This window comes from Penicillium bovifimosum (genome assembly GCF_028826915.1).
Source record: "Penicillium bovifimosum strain IBT 22155 chromosome Unknown utg000006l_segment0_segment0, whole genome shotgun sequence".
NCBI classification, from domain to species: Eukaryota; Fungi; Ascomycota; class Eurotiomycetes; order Eurotiales; family Aspergillaceae; genus Penicillium; species Penicillium bovifimosum.
The window spans coordinates 3,153,702-3,171,408 of record NW_026622715.1 but is presented as its reverse complement, the minus strand read 5'-3'; the positions used below and the strand labels follow the sequence as shown (position 1 = coordinate 3,171,408).

Below are 17,707 nucleotides of genomic sequence, written 5' to 3'. Positions count from 1 at the left end.
CCTCATACTTTTTGGAGGATAAGCGCAGTCAAGATTCAGGGCACTTGCCAGTGGCCCTGGCAGTGGGGCAACCTTAAGGATCAAAAACCGGCAAGCTCCATCAGTGATTTGCTATTGTCCAATCTAGTTGAACCATCATCTAACTAGAGCCTCAGGAGGTTGGGTAAATGGAAATGGGAGGCCTTGTTTCACTGCGCCAGGAATTACGCAGTACTCTCCTTGAAGATTGTATTGGACTTTCAATGTTGGCAGACAGCCAGTCTAGATGGTCCGAGGCCTCATACCATCCAAGACATATAGGCCTTCGAATATCAGCAAGAAGGGAACCTGTTTGGGTGAGATCAAATCTGACAACCGAGAGGAATCATGACCGAGGTTCGGTTCCCAACCTAGGGTCAGAGTGAGATCTCCGGGGCCAGTCAGGAGTCAGCTTGCTTATCCAAGGTTTGATCTGCAAGGCGACTCCACAATAATTGGTCTGATCTACACCGTAGCACTAATTCTAATCCTGTATCTGAGACTTGTACAGCCTGGGCCACTCATACTGCTTCGATTATCGGTTGTAGATCTAAGCGCTCGCTGCTAGGGCTAAACGTTTAACGTGCAAATGGTTCATCCAAATATTCAGAATATAAATACCATCTGAGAATATCGATACCACACTGGACGTGTCGAAAGTAGCATAGCTGCGGAATAAAACACCCAGCGGAAGCCATACTATGCATTACCCCCTAAATAGAGGCGAAACAATCATGATTCATGATCGAACCCAACATTGATGATGCCAGCGGTTCGTTGAAGAGACAACGGTCGAGAGCTCTGGGTGAACGACTGCATCGGAGTTAGGCTAGCGTGGTGCATTTTATCGACGTGAACTGCTGACTTCGCCGGCCAAAATCCGAACCATGAGATAAGTCTCAGCGCCGTCGTGGCTCATCCGTTACTTTCAGCACACGAGAAGCTAGCACCGCCTGTATCATCATGAAGTGCCTTGCCAGAGACCCATAAACCCATTCCGCACTGGGAGAATCATTAGTGATCTGTCACCTGTGAATAGACTGGGTCGGTAAAGCTTGACTAACTAAGCAAGCCCCAATTGCGACAATCACCAAATTGATACCCGTGAGAAGGATCTTTTTCCAAGATTCCCCATACCGGCCACGGTTCATGAACAACCAAAATATTCCACTGAGACCATCTTTCGCCGCAGTCAGCAGTTTGATCGGTCATTCCAAAAGTAGTCACTCACAGGTAAACCAGCTGGCAAAAAGCGCGGTCTGTTCGGGGAGGTTCAGTTAGCCGCTGTAATATCCATCCAGGTGGTGAACACCCACGATAAGGCTCAAGAGGGTGTTGAAAACGGGGATTGCCTCGGCAATTATCCAGGCTATGATCCAAAGCAAAGCTGTCATTCCGATCCAAGTCCCGATGGAGAGAAAAGAACGCCGATGTATCTGATCTGAACCCCTGAAAATGCGGACATATATGTATTTCGACGCGACATGACCGTTGATAACACCGGCGATGACGATCTAAGCCATGATATTAGGGGATGATACTCTAGGATGCGAACGTCAGAAGAAGTCTCTCACCGTTGGAATCGCAATGCCATATGCAACCTTAGCCGTTATGGGGCTTGTCGAACTGAGGGCTGGTGATTTGACGTCCCTTCCTCCGTAGATGTATATCACGACGGCCGCGACCACGTACAGACTAGTATCAGTTATTTGGAGCATGTATAGAGTCTTGGGGTAATCAGTTGGTATCTTCATCTCAGAAATGAATCCAAAAAATGCCACATGGCCAGCTGGAAACTATGAGTTACTAGACAATTCAAAGTCACAGCTGAGGGCTTACCGTAAGCAAAGACAATATTTGTCACAGCCATAAACCCCTTTGCAAGGCTGACACTCGTAGTCGCGTCGACCTTGCCGTCACCCGGACGTTGGATAGAAATGGCGATCATGGTGATCAGGAGTGCTGCGATAATACTTGCAAAGGCTGCAACCGTCAGCACTGAGTTCATAGCAGAGTGGAACATCCATTCAACTAACAAGCAAAGGAGAACCAAGAAACCTTGCGCAAAGTCCGAGGCAAGGCAAAGACAAATGAAACAATCAGACCAACGATGCCAAATACAATTGAGCAAGTGCCGTGATCTGTCAACGTATTCATCATCACAGTAAATGTCAAAATATGACTTCCCATGATGAAGATGAGAAATAGAAGCTGGGCTGTCCCCAGGAATTCCCTACCGAAGCGAGGTATTCCAAGCGGACGAAAGAGCACCTCCCCAGCATCTCCCATGCTGTGTACTTGCGGATATCGAAGTTTGAATTGACCGATCACATATCCGGTGTAAGTTGCAACGCCTCCGAGTCCAACAATGAGAATGACGGCCCTTGGAGCGGTCTCAGCAAATGGATGAGTTAGGCGGGGATAGAGTGGACAGCTTACGGAACAAGACCTAGAACTGCCACAGCTGATGGAAGCGAGAGTATGCCGAGGGAAATGGTTTCCGCGATCATAATCATACCACATTGCCACCATAGTAGCGTTCGATACTTGGTTTCGGCATGCTCTTCATTGCCAAAGGGTTCCTCGCAATGTATATCACTAGATCGACGATGCTCGCCTTTTTCGATCGAGGCTTTGCTGTTATCGTCATCGGCATGCATGCCGTCATGTTGGAGACCTGACATTGTGTGATAGAGGGTCAAAAGTGACTGTCAGAAATTTCTCAGTCGGACTTTGTGCCTGAATACACCCCCAATGAGTGGTATACCGTAGGGCAATAAGTCCAAAATCGACAAATAATCATGATAAGAAGGCCCGGGATGAACAACCGACTTTATTTGCGCGCCTTTCACGGGTGGCAAGACGATGTCATAGTGCGGGGAAGGAACAGCGGATTCGGAAGGCGGAAGTTATGGGAGAGCGAGCCAATGAAGGTCGTAGGATCCATGATATGTCCAGACAAATAAAGAGTGAGCCGTGGGTACAAGTAGCAAATACAACCATGTTCTTCGTTAAAAGGCCAGCCTGGAGTGAGGATAAAGCTGCTGCCCGATCTCTGATGTATCGGATTGTGGACGTGCGGTAGCCTGTAGGAGTTGACATTGAGATCGGCGATGTTCCTGTCATCCAAGTAGGCGCCACCGGAGAGGGCATCATAGAATCGCTGGAGAAGAGCGATCATCCACTAACTAGGTCCCGATCAAGGCACCGTACTGTCGGACGTGTCGGTACTGACCGCCGACCGGACTTAACGGTGAGATTCTGACCGCGGAGCACAGACTGCTCGCCATTGAAAAAGGCCCTGCGAGTGATACCCGGAAGCTGTACAGCTTTGTATTAAGCTTCATAGTATTCGCAGTTTTGCCTGATGAGACTGCGGAAGAGATGGATACTATTCAATATCTTGATGTCATATCCGACGTTGCCCCACCTGGGGATTGAAAATCCGGGGGATGAGGCTGAACTGTGGCTGCGGATCCGAGCGGAAGAACCCAAAAGTGATCCACGTGATCCACTCGTAGAATGCAAGAATGGAACTGTGTTTGGAACCAGGCAGGTATTCCGAGAGTATTCATTATCTCGGCTTCAACTGTGTAGTCACGTCCAAAACATTCCTGGCATATTTGTTGCCAAATGGTTAACAGATTAATTACACATTGGTATGGTATCAACAATGGCCAAGTTCCGAATTTGCACACTTCAGCCGAAGGAGCGACTCCGAAGGGATTTTAGCGCATTAGGACTAGCTCGGGTTGGGGGGTGGTGGAATATGAACTTTGGGTGGTGTCCCGAGTTCTTCCCGACTCGGAATGTACCTATCTCCAAGCCAAATCCTGCCATAGGCGATTCGCTCTCTTGTCTCCTCAATTAGATATATTAGACAGCGCACCCCCCCCATGATTAACACTCCTCTCCCAATCCTGAGGTTTCGGCGGGAACACCACTTGTTCCAAATCAACAATCATGATCTCGCCCGTGTTGCACAGTAAGAAGTTGTCCAGTCGCTGGTCCCAGTATTCCGCGCCATGCGAATGTATAAGATGCATGGCTTTCGCAAGCTGACATCGAATCTCCTCCACAGAAATAGGAACCTCGCTATAAGCAATTTCATGAAGTGTTTTCCCGACCACCTCGGAAAGGATGATGGCAGGACTGTCGTTGAAAACCCCTTGGCCGAAAAAAGTGGGAATGACCCGGCCTTGTAGGCTTTTCAGTCTCTCATAGACTTCTATCTCCTGTTTAAATTCATCGTGCCAATTTTCTTTCATTGTTTTGACGATTACAACGGTCGGAAGACCGTGTAAATCCTGGCATGTTTTGAATTTCAGGCGATATACTTTGCGACGTGGATGCAGGCGTTGGATAGTTTCAGCATGGATTGGAATCGTGTTAAAGTAGAGTACCTGCTATATGAGAGACAATACAGAATTGAAGGTTTGAGGACGACATACCTGTTCTATTTCTTCATCGGATTCCATGGCAAATGTCTCCTAGAAATTGAGCCTTTCGAAGGGGGAGATAACTAGGGGAGATGAGTCTTCTTATTTAAGCGCCCGGGTATCTATGTAGAGCGGTCTCGCAACCCAACATGGTCCTCCTCCTTGCATTGAACACGGGAAAGTGCAGGGATATGCCACTAGGCTCTGACCTATCATCCCTGAGCCTATCATGCCGCCCAATGGGATGGGGGCACCTTGCGAATTTCCCTTCAAATAGTGTGGAGGATGCCTTTCCTGGCTAATTCAGTTTGTGGGTACCAAAATCCGAGCAATGGGGTCGCTGAAGTTCACTGCTAGGACGACTTTAAAGGCATGGGCTGGGAATTCTTACAATTTACACCTTCTGAGCGAAGAGAGTGGTAGGGATAGGTCTTGATAGTACTGATATTTAGAATGGATTCTATCTATTGACATTGACATTCTAGTTATTCTATCAGAGACTCACACATCTTCCTCACTTTTGCCTTCCCAAGCCAACCACGCGACAAAGATCCACGACTTCAGAATTGCAGCTGTCCACAGGGCCCCCATCATGCCAACAGTACTATGAGCCCAGAGACCACCCAAGATAACCCCCAGCAATAAGCAAAGCACAGCACCAAGGCGGCGCATCTCATCAGCATGACGGACTACCTTCGTCGACAAAAACTCAGGATGCGAAAACAAATCACAATAAATGCTAGTAAGAACAACACTAGTCAAACTGGCCTGATTCAGCACACGACTCGTAACCGCCTGTCCACTACTCTGGAATGCGACCAGCGCAAGCGGGACTAGAACGAGCCAACTCAGGGGCGCATCCCGACCGGGCTGGAAAACCGTGACGATCAACGCGGCAAGCGACACACACAGCGCCTGGAACAGGAACGAGGCACATAATACCCATCTCCGTCTCGCTGGGAAGAGACGATGGAAAGAGGCGAAGCATAGCGAGCCTAGGCAGAAACCTGCGATGGACACTCCCGACTTGATCCAGCGATCGTCCTCGGCGCCGACGAGCCCCAGGCCGAAATATACGGTGTTGCCTGTTTGCATGCTGACGAAGGAGCCCCAAATAAACACGGCTGAGCTGTCGAGTAGACCGGTAATGATGTAGCAGAAAAGAAGGACGAGATCTCCATGGGCTGGAGTGATTTCCTCGCGCAGGTATTTGGTGAGACGTGAGGGCTGGGCATTTGGTGTGTCATTGCCCAGCAGGGGATCTGTTTCTCGAGACATGAGGTGCGCGGCCGATATCGAACAGGTGAAAAGTGAAAAAAAGGGAGTTGGTTAAGATTCAGTACGTGCGAGAACTTCCGAGAGTGCTTCCGAGAAGCACCTTCCAATCGATCTCCACATCTAAAAGCCCCGCACTGCGTCATATCTCCACCCGTGCGGAGAAGAATTGCGAGATGCTGCATCAGGTGTAATCAGGCAGTCACATTTGAGTCAGCAATAATTAAGCTTCTTGAAACATGACGGTACATGACAGTTGGTCCTTGGAGAACCGTCGGAGATGGTGACGTCGATGCGGGGAAATCCGATTCCCGAAGAAGTATACACTACACAGTACTTCTCCCGACGAATTCCCCCTCTTCCCAGCTACGTGTAACTATTCTTTTTTTAACAACAATGCAGCTTACACGCTTTCTGCTGAGCTTGGCAGTCTCTCACATTGCAGGGGCTGTCCCTGCCCCGGATCTTGATCTGCAGAACCTCCTAAAAGTACCAGCCGGCCATCCAGCAGGACTATTCCAACAAACCGTGATTGGACCCGAGCCACCATTCTCTCCGGGGCATCGCGACCCTTATGATCACAAAGTGGACTCTGTTGGCGATGGGATACAACCCCTGCCATTCCGTAACGGAGATGGTACTACAGTGATGGGACCGCGTAATCCAGATCGCGAACGTCAAAATCCCGATATTGTCCGGCCGCCAAGTACGGATCATGGTAGTATGCCTAATATGCGATGGAGTTTCGCGGACTCACATATTCGGATTGAGGTAGAGTGTACCTAATACATCTTCACGAAAGATACCCGTCAAACTAAGTATATCTTTGAGTTTAGGAAGGGGGATGGACCCGCCAAACCACCATCCGCGAGCTACCTACCAGCCGTCAGCTTGCAGGTGTCAACATGCGCCTAGACTCGGGCGTTATTCGCGAACTGCATTGGCATACCGAGGCCGAATGGGCGTATGTGCTTGCCGGAAAGGTGCGAGTTACGGCACTCGACACAGAAGGCGGCAGCTTTATGGACGATTTGGAAGAAGGCGATCTATGGTACTTCCCTGCTGGCCATCCACACTCGCTGCAGGGACTAGGTGAAAACGGCACCGAGTTTCTTCTGATTTTCGATGACGGCCATTTCTCCGAAGAGTCTACGTTTGTGTTGACTGATTGGTTGGGTGAGTCGACCTTGCCCTTTCCTTCGCCTACAGCTGCCCTAGAAAGTGCAAATGCTAACTCAATCTCGCAGCACACACCCCAAAAGCCGTGCTAGCAGAGAACTTCGGCATGTCGCCGCAAAAGTTCGACAATATTCCCTCTTCGGAGAGATACATATTCCAAGGCTCAAAGCCCGGAAGCATCGAGCACGAAAAGCCGCGAACCTTCAAAAAGTCCAAGATTAACTTCACGCACCACATGCTCGCTCAGGAACCCGTACAAACGAGCGGCGGACTGGTTCGGATCACGGATTCTACAAACTTTCCTATCTCCAAAACCGTAGCAGCCGCCCATCTGGAGATTGCACCCGGCGCACTCCGTGAGATGCACTGGCACCCGAATGCCGATGAATGGACGTATTACAAGAAAGGTCGCGCGAGAGTGACGATATTTGCCGCTGAGGGAAATGCAAGGACGTTCGACTTTGTAGCTGGTGATGTCGGCATCATACCTCGGAATATGGGGCACTTTGTCGAGAACCTCAGTGACGATGAGCCGTTGGAGATTTTGGAAATCTTCCGAGCGGATCGCTTCCAGGATTTCTCTTTATTCCAATGGCTTGGTAGCACGCCTCGCCGAATGATTGCTGATAATATCTTCCCGGATGACCCAAAGGCCGCGGAGGAATTCTTGAAAAAGATTGAAGGGGCTGAGAAGGATCCAATCAAGGATACGATCTAGAGCTGGCCCTTCATGTACTGTGACGACTGGCTTGACATATATGGATGCTGGTCACTGTTCAAATGATCGCGGTATCTGGCATCGAATTGTCAATGACATACGATATGGATGCAATTTACATAAACGGAAAGATCGCTGTTCTTTTGCTGTACCTAATGTCTATTGTCTACCATACACGACTGTTTGTTGGCTCTTCTGGCATTCCCTCAAATGTATGTAGTGGTATGTAGAGAGCGCTCCAACGCCGATAGAGAATTGAACCTTCTTCTCTTCCCTCTCTGGCCATTTGCCGGATAACCTTCTTTGAGGACACGATGGGCACGGTAATATGGTATGTTGCATATCAACACAGTTCTAGTATGTTCCCATCCGCACAGCACCTCCAAGGTCTAGACGGGACCTGCTACAACTATATAGGTATCGATATAATGAATAGATCAGGAATCCCTATCCGACACTCTGACAAGCCGATGAGCCGTAGCACCATCGTCCAGCTTCAAGATAGTCTGCTCCCACTTGAATCCCTGTATTCTCGGCAGAAGCTTGATCCAAACGAAGTAGTAAACTCCACACAGACCGATACTAAATGGACCAATGTCAGTAATTCATACTACTATAAAGTTCATTCGGACAATAACTTACATGCCGAGAGCGACGGCGCAATATGTCGCATACCAGAAACTTACATCCCCTCCATGAGCTCCCTCGGTCGGTGGATACCACGGCATCACCACCATGTACAGGTTAGAGAGAATCGCAAAGGCAACTGTGATGTGCCACGCCTGGTACTCTGGCGCTGGGATATTGAGACGTGCGCGACGAATCCGCGTGATCACCAATCCTATGGTCAGCAACGAGCCGAAGAAGGACATTGCGTAGACCGCGAGATCCACAACTGCTCTCGGAATTAAAGGTCAGTACACAATATATGGAGTTTCGGGTGTGATGAATGGGACTAAGCTGCCAGACGAGACGAGGTAGGACGCACCGAAGTTGAAGGCATCACCAGCCGGTGGCGCAATAATCATCAACACTGTTAATCCCCATTTCACCAGATATGGGCCGAGTGGTGTACCGAAAGGTCTTGTCGAAGTCCAGAATGAAGTGAAGGGTAGGACTCCTTGTCTGTAGCGATCAACTGATTAGAACTATTCAAATGAATCCAGAATCATTGACTCACCTCCCACACTCTCTCAGCATACGAGACTGACCAATGAGGACTGCGAGTAGATTCCCAAATGCGCTCAGACAGATGAGAAAATTCAATGCTGAGGCAGCACCACCAGTCCCAAATACCTTTTCGAAAAATAGACCGGCGGCGACGACCTTGGACTCAATGATCTCCTCCTTGCTTGCAGCACTGAAATAGGCAATGTTCGCCAGCAAATATAGAGCTGCTGTGACACCCAAAGAAAGTGGCGCACTCCATTTCAAGGTTTTGGTAGGGTTCTTGGTGCTTGTCAGCAGACATCCCAACTACAGGGCTGCGTGTAGGTGGGGTTGAGGCACATACTCTGACTTCGTTGACGACATTGAACGCATTCTCGTAGCCCGCGAATGAGAACCAGACTTTGGTTAAAGCATTTGTTGCTCCATATGCTGTCGCTGTATCGGTGCCTTCGAATGCGTTCTTGAAGTTTGCTGTAGGGTTTTTGACCGAGGTGTGGCCACCGAGGACCACCAAACCAGTTATTGCGATGCTGTTTATATCAAGCGTCGAGTCAGAGTCGCCGCTGAATGACTTCGGCTAGTCACCATGGATATTGCAGTGGAGACTCACAAAATCAGCGTTACCAGCTTGACCAGCCCAATGGCATTCGCCACTCTGAGGGACCATCTAGTATTGAATGCCAGAACTATGCAGTGTCATTAGCAAACATACCCCACAAACCACCTACAGGGCATCTTACCCAGAACTGCAACGCTATAACAAGCCACTGCCACTCCCTTTACTTCCCAATTAGTATAGTCCGAGTCCGCAAGTTTGAAAAGATATTGCGCCAACACTAGACCAGATTAGCAAGTCGTCACCGGATCAAGCCACAGATGTGTAAACGTACCAACAGCATTACTGCTACTGAACGAGAAAAGCACAGTCTGCATTGCAAAGACAGTCGGAAAGAAGTACTTCGGTCGAGGATACGACTGCTCCAAGTACACGACCTCCGAACCAGATCGACTGGGGAAACAAGCCGCAAACTCCATGTAAACGGACAAAGAGCTGGCCGCCATCAAATATCCAATCACCCAGTAGAACAACGTGAGACCGACGGAGCCAGCACCTTTGAGGACGGTCGATGCTGTTACCTGTCAGTACATCCAGCCAGCAAATCGTGGGTTGTACGCACGCGTCGAGAAGACTCCTGTCCCGATCATCTTGCTCAAATTCAAGAAAACGACAGTGACCCAGCCGACCGAATACCCCAGCGGTGAATGGACCTCGACGGGTGCCCCCGATGCGTCTTGGTACGTTGCTTTGGTGGTGTTCCCACCAATCTCCGTGGTGTACCCCATGTTGACATCGTCGCTGCCCTGTATCGACTCGGTATTCTCGTTTATGGAGGATTGGAGACCCATGATGTATGACGATTGTGCTGAAGAATGCACGCAATGCTGGAATTTTGTACAGACCTAATTGACCAGCGAGGATGAGTAGATATATTAGTGATTAACCCGGCCCTGCCGTCCTATCTGATGGCCGACAGGGGTGTCACCTGGAGGCCTCATAGCTGGCGATAATGGTGTGATCTGATAAAATAGCCGACGATGAATCGACGTCTTGACCAACATTGCTTTCAGTGGCAGGTTGTATCTGCATGCAGACTCCCTCTCTAGGTTGCTCTGCCCAGGCGTGCTTTGGCTTGCAACGTGCAAATAAGCAAGGTCGGGCGGGGCTTCTGCGGGCGGGATATCGGAAATGGCAATCTGTGACCAGTCAAATGCACTGTTCTGAACGCCATGAAAGGCCAAGTGTTTCCAAGCTTGTTGCGAAACGGCATGGCCAATGGCGCAATATTTTGCCACGGGACATGAAGATGAGGTGATGGACACGAAATGAGGGGCTGTAGGTAGTCTCATCCCTGAAGATCGTAGCAGGAGCATTCATTTATTGAAACTTCGACGTATTGACATTGTGAGGTCGATTGCCCGCTAAGGCTAACATTATGAGCCAGGTCGATCGACAGCTACGCGAGGATCCATCTATCGTCTGATCAGATGTCCAATATCACAAAGAGAAGACAGGAAAAGGTAGGAATGTCCTACGGAGGAAATCCATTGCTGGGCTTGAGGGACCCAGGGGGATTAAGAAAAGGACATCAGAAGTCCCATTCAGCCTTTCCATCTTGTCTGTGTGGCATTCTTCCAGTTCCACGCTAAGTCAACATCGATTGTAGGTCGCTAGTGATTGCCGTGGAAGAATCACCACCTTGAGGCATCCACATAGCTGTAAAAAGTGTTTGGCTCATGGAAACTATCTTATTCTTGCTCTTCTAGGTCCATTCAAGACGAACTTAAGTAAGTAGCAGGGCTTCGGTACTGCTGAAGATTGAAGGGCTGATCACATGTCAAGGCAGGGGAAGGGACGTGTGTTTACATCTGACTCTTCACCGCCCCATCGTGCCTTCCTTTTGGACATTGTACTGTCAACTGTGCATTGTTGAGCTCCTTCCCAAGTTGTTATGTATTCTTCTTCGCCCTGAGACTCTGCGGGAATACTTATACAGTGCAAGTTGATACTCTCGATACTGAACAGGAAAGATTTGCGTAACCCCAAAACCCTTCCGCCTAAAAGGGGCGCTAAAAATAGGCGCCAAGGCCCAAGCCCACACGCGTCCCTATAGAAACGCCGCATGCCATTTGGTGATGTGGCTGACGATCTTTTACAGATCAACTCCTTTAATCTCAGCCTAGTTTGCGGAGCTGTTTTGCACCTAGAGGCTATCCGATGCCAGTTTGACATTTTGCAACTTCTCCAATCTCCCTATCTTTCCCTTCCCCGATCCACAATGCCAGCCCTATATGCAACGCTAGCCCGAAGCGTGGTGGAAACGGCCCCGCACCAACTAGCCCGGCGTGGCTTGACAGTCAACCATACCCAAGCTGTGACCTTGGGGGTGATGGCCGCCTATGTGGTCGTCATCGCCCTACTATGGAATATACCCTATGTCCGCTGGGTACTATGGCCCTTCAAAGTAAAACCACCCCCAGTATTGAGCCCACGACACTACTAACCCGTGAGTCGTGACAGATGCTGGTCATTGCCTTCCATGAGTTCGGCCATGCGATTACTGCCTGCTGTACCGGCGGCAAAGTCAAGTCTATCTCGCTGGATCCGCACGAAGGTGGTGTAACCCATATGCAAGGCGGTATCAGTGCCGTCACTCTACCTGCTGGCTACCTTGGGTCATCGATTATCGGTGCTTTGTTGATCTTTGCCGGGTTCAATATTGTTGCCAGCAAGGTTGCCAGTATCGTCCTCGGTATCTGCTTCCTACTCACGCTATGGTGGGCGCGGAGAGACTGGTTGACTATCATGACTATTCTTCTCTCGGTCGGCTTGTTGGTGGCATGCTGGTTCATTGCCCATGGCGAAGCCTTGCGCTGGGTCGTGGTAAGTCCCATATGTTCGACTGTCAACTTGCAGGATTGTACTGATATTGTTCCGCCTCTAGCTCTTCATCGGTGTCATGTCCGCTTTGTACAGCGTCTGGGATATTGTAAGTATCATATGGACATTTACCCACCGGAGGTCTCTCTCTAACGGCTTTGGCTTTAGTGTGATGACCTTATCCTCCGCAAAGTAAATAGCTCCGATGCTAGCGTTTTTGCGAAAAGGTATGGCGGATCATCCCAATGCTGGGGTGTCATTTGGTCTCTCATTTCTCTCGCTTTCATGGCTGTTGGCATTATTGCTGGGATCGCAGCATTCCATCAATCGTTCGACGAACAACAGTCTGATTCCAAGCACTTCATCCCGACTCGCTAGAACATGTTGGGGGGATTATTGAGATGCTGCCATCGGAAGTTTTTGACTTTTAATGAGTTATGGAAACGCGTTAGGGAAGATACCCACAGAGCCCAGGACTTGAATACTTTGGTTACATGTATAGTTATCCTGCACATCAAGCTACGTCGTGGCCTATTATCATCATGAATTGAATTACCACACTTGAGCAACATGGCGATAACATTGGATGCCTGACGATTTGTTCGAAGCAATTGTAATTTATTTGAACTGCCGAGGGCTATGGACAGTTCTTGGAGGAAGGTCTGATACTGGTACAAGTATGTGTCGATTATAACTTCTAGTTAGGGTAACAGGGATTTGCAGAATAAGTGCAAGGAACTATTGTAGATTGCCACCCTCCCAAGCCTCCTCGTGTTGCAAAGCCATCTTGGCCATGACGTCCCGCGCCGCAACCTTAGCTTTCCGCTTCTCATTCATGGCAATGTCGTCTCCGCTGTTATCCTGGTCACCAATCAGGTTCACATTGAAGGAACCAGAGTTGCGCTTGCTTTTCTTGTTTGGTCCTAGATTGGAACCAGAAGGAGTCTGAAGGTTTCCTTCATCATTTGGTGCAGGAGATGGTGCACGCAGACTGGGACGAGATGCGCGACGCCGTAACCCACTTGGCTGATTGTTTGACCCAACGTTCCCCGGCGTGCCAGAGACAGTACTGGGTGACTGTGTGGCAACAGCGTTGGTGGCTTGGCTGACTGACTTCCTTGGTCTCCCAGGCCGTCTTTTTTGCGGAACTGGCTCCTGCTGCGGGGCAGGCTGTTGTTGCGGCTGGGGAGGAGCAGGTTGGGGAGGAGCAGGTTGGGGTTGGGGAGGAGCAGGTTGAGGGGCAATTTCCGCAGATGTACCCAGGCGTGGGCGTTTAGCTATCGTTTGTTGGTAGGTGTGAGTTTCGCTTTGGAGTGGCCTGAGAGGATTTAGAGCCTCCGGGGCATAGACTTGAAACTCCCCGGACCTAACCATCTCGCCAGCTGACCCATTGGTAATGGCGGATTGATCTTGATCGTTAAGAGGAACCCGTGAGGAAAATAATGTCGGGTCTGCGAATGACATATCATCCGCCATATCATCTTCGTCGAATGAGTCTGCGATTGCCTGGCTGCGGTCACTTGAGAAAGCGTCCGGCCAGGCCCGCTTGCGGCCCGCTTGAAGTAAGCCAGGGCTCCGAACTTCTGGGAGCGCGGCGTTCATATTCATGACCGATAATGGCTCCTGCTGTGGCGGCAGCGTCACACCCATGTACCGATTCTTGAGCTTGAGCGCTTCAATCTCCAATTTCAATTTCTCAATCTCGTCAGACTTAAGCTTGAGTTCCTTCAGCACGGTTGCAAACATGTCGAAGTCATGCCCTTGTAGCGACCCTTCCCCTGCCATTCGATTTGGCCCGTTCAACTCGATTCGAAGTGCCGTGAACGAATGCTTGAGATCTGACATTGTGTCTTGGAGGTGGTTCACTGAGCTCGAAATCTGATCGATACTCCTGCCTTGGTGTAGCATTTGTCTTTGCATGGTTGGATCCATGGTAGTGGGATCGGAGTGGCCCGCCGGCACCAGCGCACTCCCCTGAATATGGTCGGGATTTCTTCGTGGGGATTCTTTCGGGGTGGGACAAATCAATCGTTCGAGGGCTCCCTGTTTGAAGAGCGGCTGGACGGTTCGCATGGTGACAATTTCCCTAAAAGCGACTTTGGACATCTTCCACAAGATGTTCATTCTAGAACCGAATTAGCCGTAAGAAATGGCGCCCTTCTTGATCAGCCACGTACCCATTATCGAGTGGACAGATTACCCCCATTCGTTGCTGGCAGAGTTTGCAGGAAACCTCCTGGATGACACGACCACGTAGAAGAGTCATATCAGACGTATGAGGAATCTGCTTTCGCTCTGAGGAGACAGAAATCCGATGGAGGTCGACGCTGAGCCATGCTGTCGGGATGGAATAGGCATTAGACAGTTTGCCCCATTCGTTCTCCAGTGCTGCCAGCGAGCTGGAGCACCGAGCGCACTGGCACAATATGCCAGGACGTGTGAGATGGGACAGGTCCATCTTGGCGCGGTCAGTTTGAGCTGAGGAGAGCTGTATGTGTGAGGGCGTCAACCTCTGAGGCACATCGATAAGGTCCCAAAGTTGGGGCAATGAGAGTGCTGAGTCGTCAGTCGAGGCCAATGAAGGGCTAATCCTGATTGGGTTATCGATAAGAACCCTCTCAGGTTACCTCAGCATGATCAGACTACGTTGATTGGCTGTGGTAAAGTCACATGACCAGCCCCCAGTGACTACGGGATCACGTGTTGCTCCCCCTCTTTCTCCAATCTTCTCCAAATAGACATGGGATCAGTTTCAACGAATCCATGAATCGCTTGCTGCTCCCAATTCGTCGCTCTTCCTTGACATTTCGATCAAACCAATTGCAAGGATTGACACCCGTTGTTCCATTTTCCATGGCACAGCTTTCAACCAATGCCAAGGCTATGGTCTCGGCGGTCGTCAACAATGCCGACAACAAGTCCACTTGGACCACTTCCTGGCATGGGGCTGGAGCCGCGGAGTTTGATCTCAGAAGTATGGGGTCAATAAAGAACGCAGGCGTAATTTGCACTAACCTAATATAGGCGACACAATGACGAAGCCTACCCCCTTGATGCTCGAAGCTATCTGCCAAACTACGCTTCTGGACGATGTCTTCAATGAGGACCCAGTCACCAATGAGTTTCAAGAACATGTCGCCGAAATCACCAAACATGAAGCTAGTCTGTTGGTTCTTTCCGGTACAATGGGGAACCAAGTAGCCATTCGCTCGCATCTCGCACAGCCACCCCATTCAGTGCTGTGTGATTATCGATCTCATATCATTTGTTATGAGGCTGGAGGTGTAAGCGCCTGGACTGGTGCCACTGTTCAAACCGTCACGCCGAAAAACGGGGTCTATCTGACTTTGGAGGATGTCAAGAAGCACGCTGTGCTTGACGATGATATTCACCACTGCCCGACCAAGCTAATCAGCTTGGAAAATACACTTGGCGGAACGATCATGCCACTCGCCGAGGCAAAGCGCATCGTGGAATGGGCCCACTCTAATGACATCAAAGTTCACCTGGATGGTGCCCGATTATGGGAGGCTGTTGTCGCCGGTGCTGGGAGCTTGCCCGAGTACACAAGCCTATTTGATAGCGTCAGTCTTTGCTTCTCGAAGGGATTGGGAGCGCCCATGGGCAGTATCATTGTCGGGTCCAAAGACTTTATCAAGAAGGCGCGCTGGTTCCGCAAGTCCATTGGTGGCGGTGCCCGACAGACGGGTGTGATCGCAGCTGCCGCGTGGGTTGCCCTTGACGTAACTTTCGGGACAGATCCTAATGGCCAGACCGGAAAGCTCGCTGCTACTCATGAGAAAGCGAAGCGGGTGGCCGATCTATGGACCAACCGCGGGGGCAAGCTGGAGCACCCCGTAGACACCAATATGGTATGGTTGGATCTCGAGGCCTCGGGAGTGGGTCCAAATGACCTGGCAGAGATTGGGAAAGAGAAAGGGCTCCAATTACTTGGTGGTCGCGTTGTGATACATTACCGTAAGTGGTTCCCATACTCACCCCGGACTAATGATACATGGACCGTGTCTGATTCGTTACAGAGGTATCGGACGAGGCCATCTCACGGTTGGAGCAGGTGTTCGATGCTGCCCTCAAAGGTGATTTCAAACGGAGTGAAGACACCAGCAAGCCTTACGGTAGCAGATAACGGCGTTGTATCTCTCACAAGCTGGGTAATAGTCCGACAGCTGACGTGGATGATCTTGTGGATCCTGATGCAAATCAACTTCCTCTTTTTCGACATCGCAACAGCATTCATCCCAATCCAATTTATGCCGTTCATTGTTCTGACGTGGGTCATTGTCAACGTTGCTAGCACTATCAGTCCGTTCGAGATGAGCGCCGGGTTCTTCCACTGACATGCTGCGGACTTGAATCTTGGAAGCTACTCATACTTCCTGAATGGGCGATTCTCTGGTTTGGCGCGCGGAGAATTCGATGCAATTTGCTGCCAGGTCGCACCACGCCCGGCGCGACCCCTATGGTATGTAAATAGTTTTTTTCCGGGGTCATGACCAGTCTGAATCTACGGAGACCACGAAGCAATACAGTTCTGTATTGGAAGCTCATGAACTATGTATAAATGTGATACCATGCATCCAGATACCTATGTGAACATATTGCCACACTTCTATACTTCCACTGGACATAGTCCATAGGTAGTATATCCATCGCGTGGAAGCAATCACAGGGAAGTTATCTACTCCTCTGGGGCAGAGTGCCCCAGCTTTTCGGCAGCGTGCTTCTTCCCGCCCTCCGTCACGCGAGGATTATGCTGCGCGCTACATGGATAGGTCAATTAGATATTGAACAGCTTTTCCTTGAGATCAAACTCACGCTTTAAGCCCAGCTGAAACCCTCACTGGGTCTTTGTTTTGATCTCTTCCGTGATACAAATCTTCGCGAGGCTGATCACCGCCGAGCTCATCAAGCATGGATTGTGCATGCTGCTTTGCCTTTTGTGAGACTCTTGGGTTGCTCAGGGTACTGTGAAAGATAGCCTTAAGCTTTAGATATCCCTGAGAGGTTCTGTGGTTCGAAATATTGAACTTACGCTTTGTACCCACGCATCTCGTTGACTCTCTCTTCTGCCGACATGTTGGTTTTAGGTGGTTCGTTTCAGTAAGTGATTGTTTAAAAGAGTCCAAGTCTGATTCCGACACAAAATTACTGTACTTAAATGTTTTCCAATTCCCTGTCGGTCGACATATATCATCTCTCCGTCACAATATTCTGCCACCATTTATTCGCCGTTATGATATAACCATGATGTGCTACGATCCGAAGCCTGGGCATAGCCTCCATAGGCTCCATCCCATCATATGGCTGTACGTTAGGGCAAAAGTCCTTTAAAATTTCCACCCTTGGAATTGGCAATCACTCTTCTCCATACCAAGGATAAAGGTCGAATTGGGTGGCTGAAAACAGACCGATTGGCCTTCGAGTACATGGAGCCTCGCCACCGGAAGA

General features: G+C 49.8%; 9 protein-coding genes across 9 annotated transcripts; 3 read left to right on the top strand and 6 right to left on the bottom strand.

Moving 5' to 3' along the window:
* Nucleotides 1–933: 933 nt before the first annotated feature.
* On the bottom strand, nucleotides 934–2,702 carry N7515_008852 (uncharacterized protein; the record flags this gene model as incomplete). The annotated part of the gene is made up of 8 exons (XM_056669596.1): nucleotides 934–1,020; nucleotides 1,083–1,198; nucleotides 1,250–1,277; nucleotides 1,335–1,532; nucleotides 1,593–1,807; nucleotides 1,858–2,001; nucleotides 2,055–2,401; nucleotides 2,458–2,702. 8 exons carry the CDS (start codon nucleotides 2,700–2,702, stop codon nucleotides 934–936), a joined length of 1,380 nt encoding a protein of 459 aa, XP_056519426.1.
* A 1,179-nt stretch (nucleotides 2,703–3,881) lies between these two features.
* Nucleotides 3,882–4,496, bottom strand: N7515_008851 (uncharacterized protein; the record flags this gene model as incomplete). Its single annotated transcript, XM_056669595.1, has 2 exons — nucleotides 3,882–4,424; nucleotides 4,470–4,496. 2 exons carry the CDS (start codon nucleotides 4,494–4,496, stop codon nucleotides 3,882–3,884), a joined length of 570 nt encoding a protein of 189 aa, XP_056519425.1.
* A 462-nt stretch (nucleotides 4,497–4,958) lies between these two features.
* On the bottom strand, nucleotides 4,959–5,735 carry N7515_008850 (YoaK family protein; the record flags this gene model as incomplete). Its single annotated transcript, XM_056669594.1, has 1 exon — nucleotides 4,959–5,735. One exon carries the CDS (start codon nucleotides 5,733–5,735, stop codon nucleotides 4,959–4,961), a length of 777 nt encoding a protein of 258 aa, XP_056519424.1.
* A 393-nt stretch (nucleotides 5,736–6,128) lies between these two features.
* N7515_008849 (uncharacterized protein) lies at nucleotides 6,129–7,629 on the top strand (the record flags this gene model as incomplete). Its single annotated transcript, XM_056669593.1, has 3 exons — nucleotides 6,129–6,503; nucleotides 6,569–6,908; nucleotides 6,980–7,629. 3 exons carry the CDS (start codon nucleotides 6,129–6,131, stop codon nucleotides 7,627–7,629), a joined length of 1,365 nt encoding a protein of 454 aa, XP_056519423.1.
* Nucleotides 7,630–8,066: 437 nt separating this feature from the next.
* Nucleotides 8,067–10,206, bottom strand: N7515_008848 (uncharacterized protein; the record flags this gene model as incomplete). Its single annotated transcript, XM_056669592.1, has 9 exons — nucleotides 8,067–8,211; nucleotides 8,272–8,524; nucleotides 8,618–8,754; nucleotides 8,810–9,078; nucleotides 9,143–9,329; nucleotides 9,410–9,485; nucleotides 9,540–9,635; nucleotides 9,690–9,929; nucleotides 9,978–10,206. 9 exons carry the CDS (start codon nucleotides 10,204–10,206, stop codon nucleotides 8,067–8,069), a joined length of 1,632 nt encoding a protein of 543 aa, XP_056519422.1.
* Nucleotides 10,207–11,636: 1,430 nt separating this feature from the next.
* N7515_008847 (M50 family metallopeptidase) lies at nucleotides 11,637–12,616 on the top strand (the record flags this gene model as incomplete). Its single annotated transcript, XM_056669591.1, has 4 exons — nucleotides 11,637–11,822; nucleotides 11,879–12,241; nucleotides 12,303–12,347; nucleotides 12,407–12,616. The coding sequence occupies 4 exons, from the start codon at nucleotides 11,637–11,639 to the stop codon at nucleotides 12,614–12,616; spliced, it is 804 nt and encodes a 267-aa protein (XP_056519421.1).
* A 360-nt stretch (nucleotides 12,617–12,976) lies between these two features.
* Nucleotides 12,977–14,696, bottom strand: N7515_008846 (uncharacterized protein; the record flags this gene model as incomplete). The annotated part of the gene is made up of 2 exons (XM_056669590.1): nucleotides 12,977–14,363; nucleotides 14,416–14,696. 2 exons carry the CDS (start codon nucleotides 14,694–14,696, stop codon nucleotides 12,977–12,979), a joined length of 1,668 nt encoding a protein of 555 aa, XP_056519420.1.
* A 395-nt stretch (nucleotides 14,697–15,091) lies between these two features.
* Nucleotides 15,092–16,385, top strand: N7515_008845 (threonine aldolase GLY1; the record flags this gene model as incomplete). Its single annotated transcript, XM_056669589.1, has 3 exons — nucleotides 15,092–15,212; nucleotides 15,263–16,216; nucleotides 16,279–16,385. The coding sequence occupies 3 exons, from the start codon at nucleotides 15,092–15,094 to the stop codon at nucleotides 16,383–16,385; spliced, it is 1,182 nt and encodes a 393-aa protein (XP_056519419.1).
* Nucleotides 16,386–16,937: 552 nt separating this feature from the next.
* N7515_008844 (Con-6 family protein) lies at nucleotides 16,938–17,335 on the bottom strand (the record flags this gene model as incomplete). The annotated part of the gene is made up of 3 exons (XM_056669588.1): nucleotides 16,938–17,019; nucleotides 17,075–17,224; nucleotides 17,292–17,335. 3 exons carry the CDS (start codon nucleotides 17,333–17,335, stop codon nucleotides 16,938–16,940), a joined length of 276 nt encoding a protein of 91 aa, XP_056519418.1.
* Nucleotides 17,336–17,707: the final 372 nt, after the last annotated feature.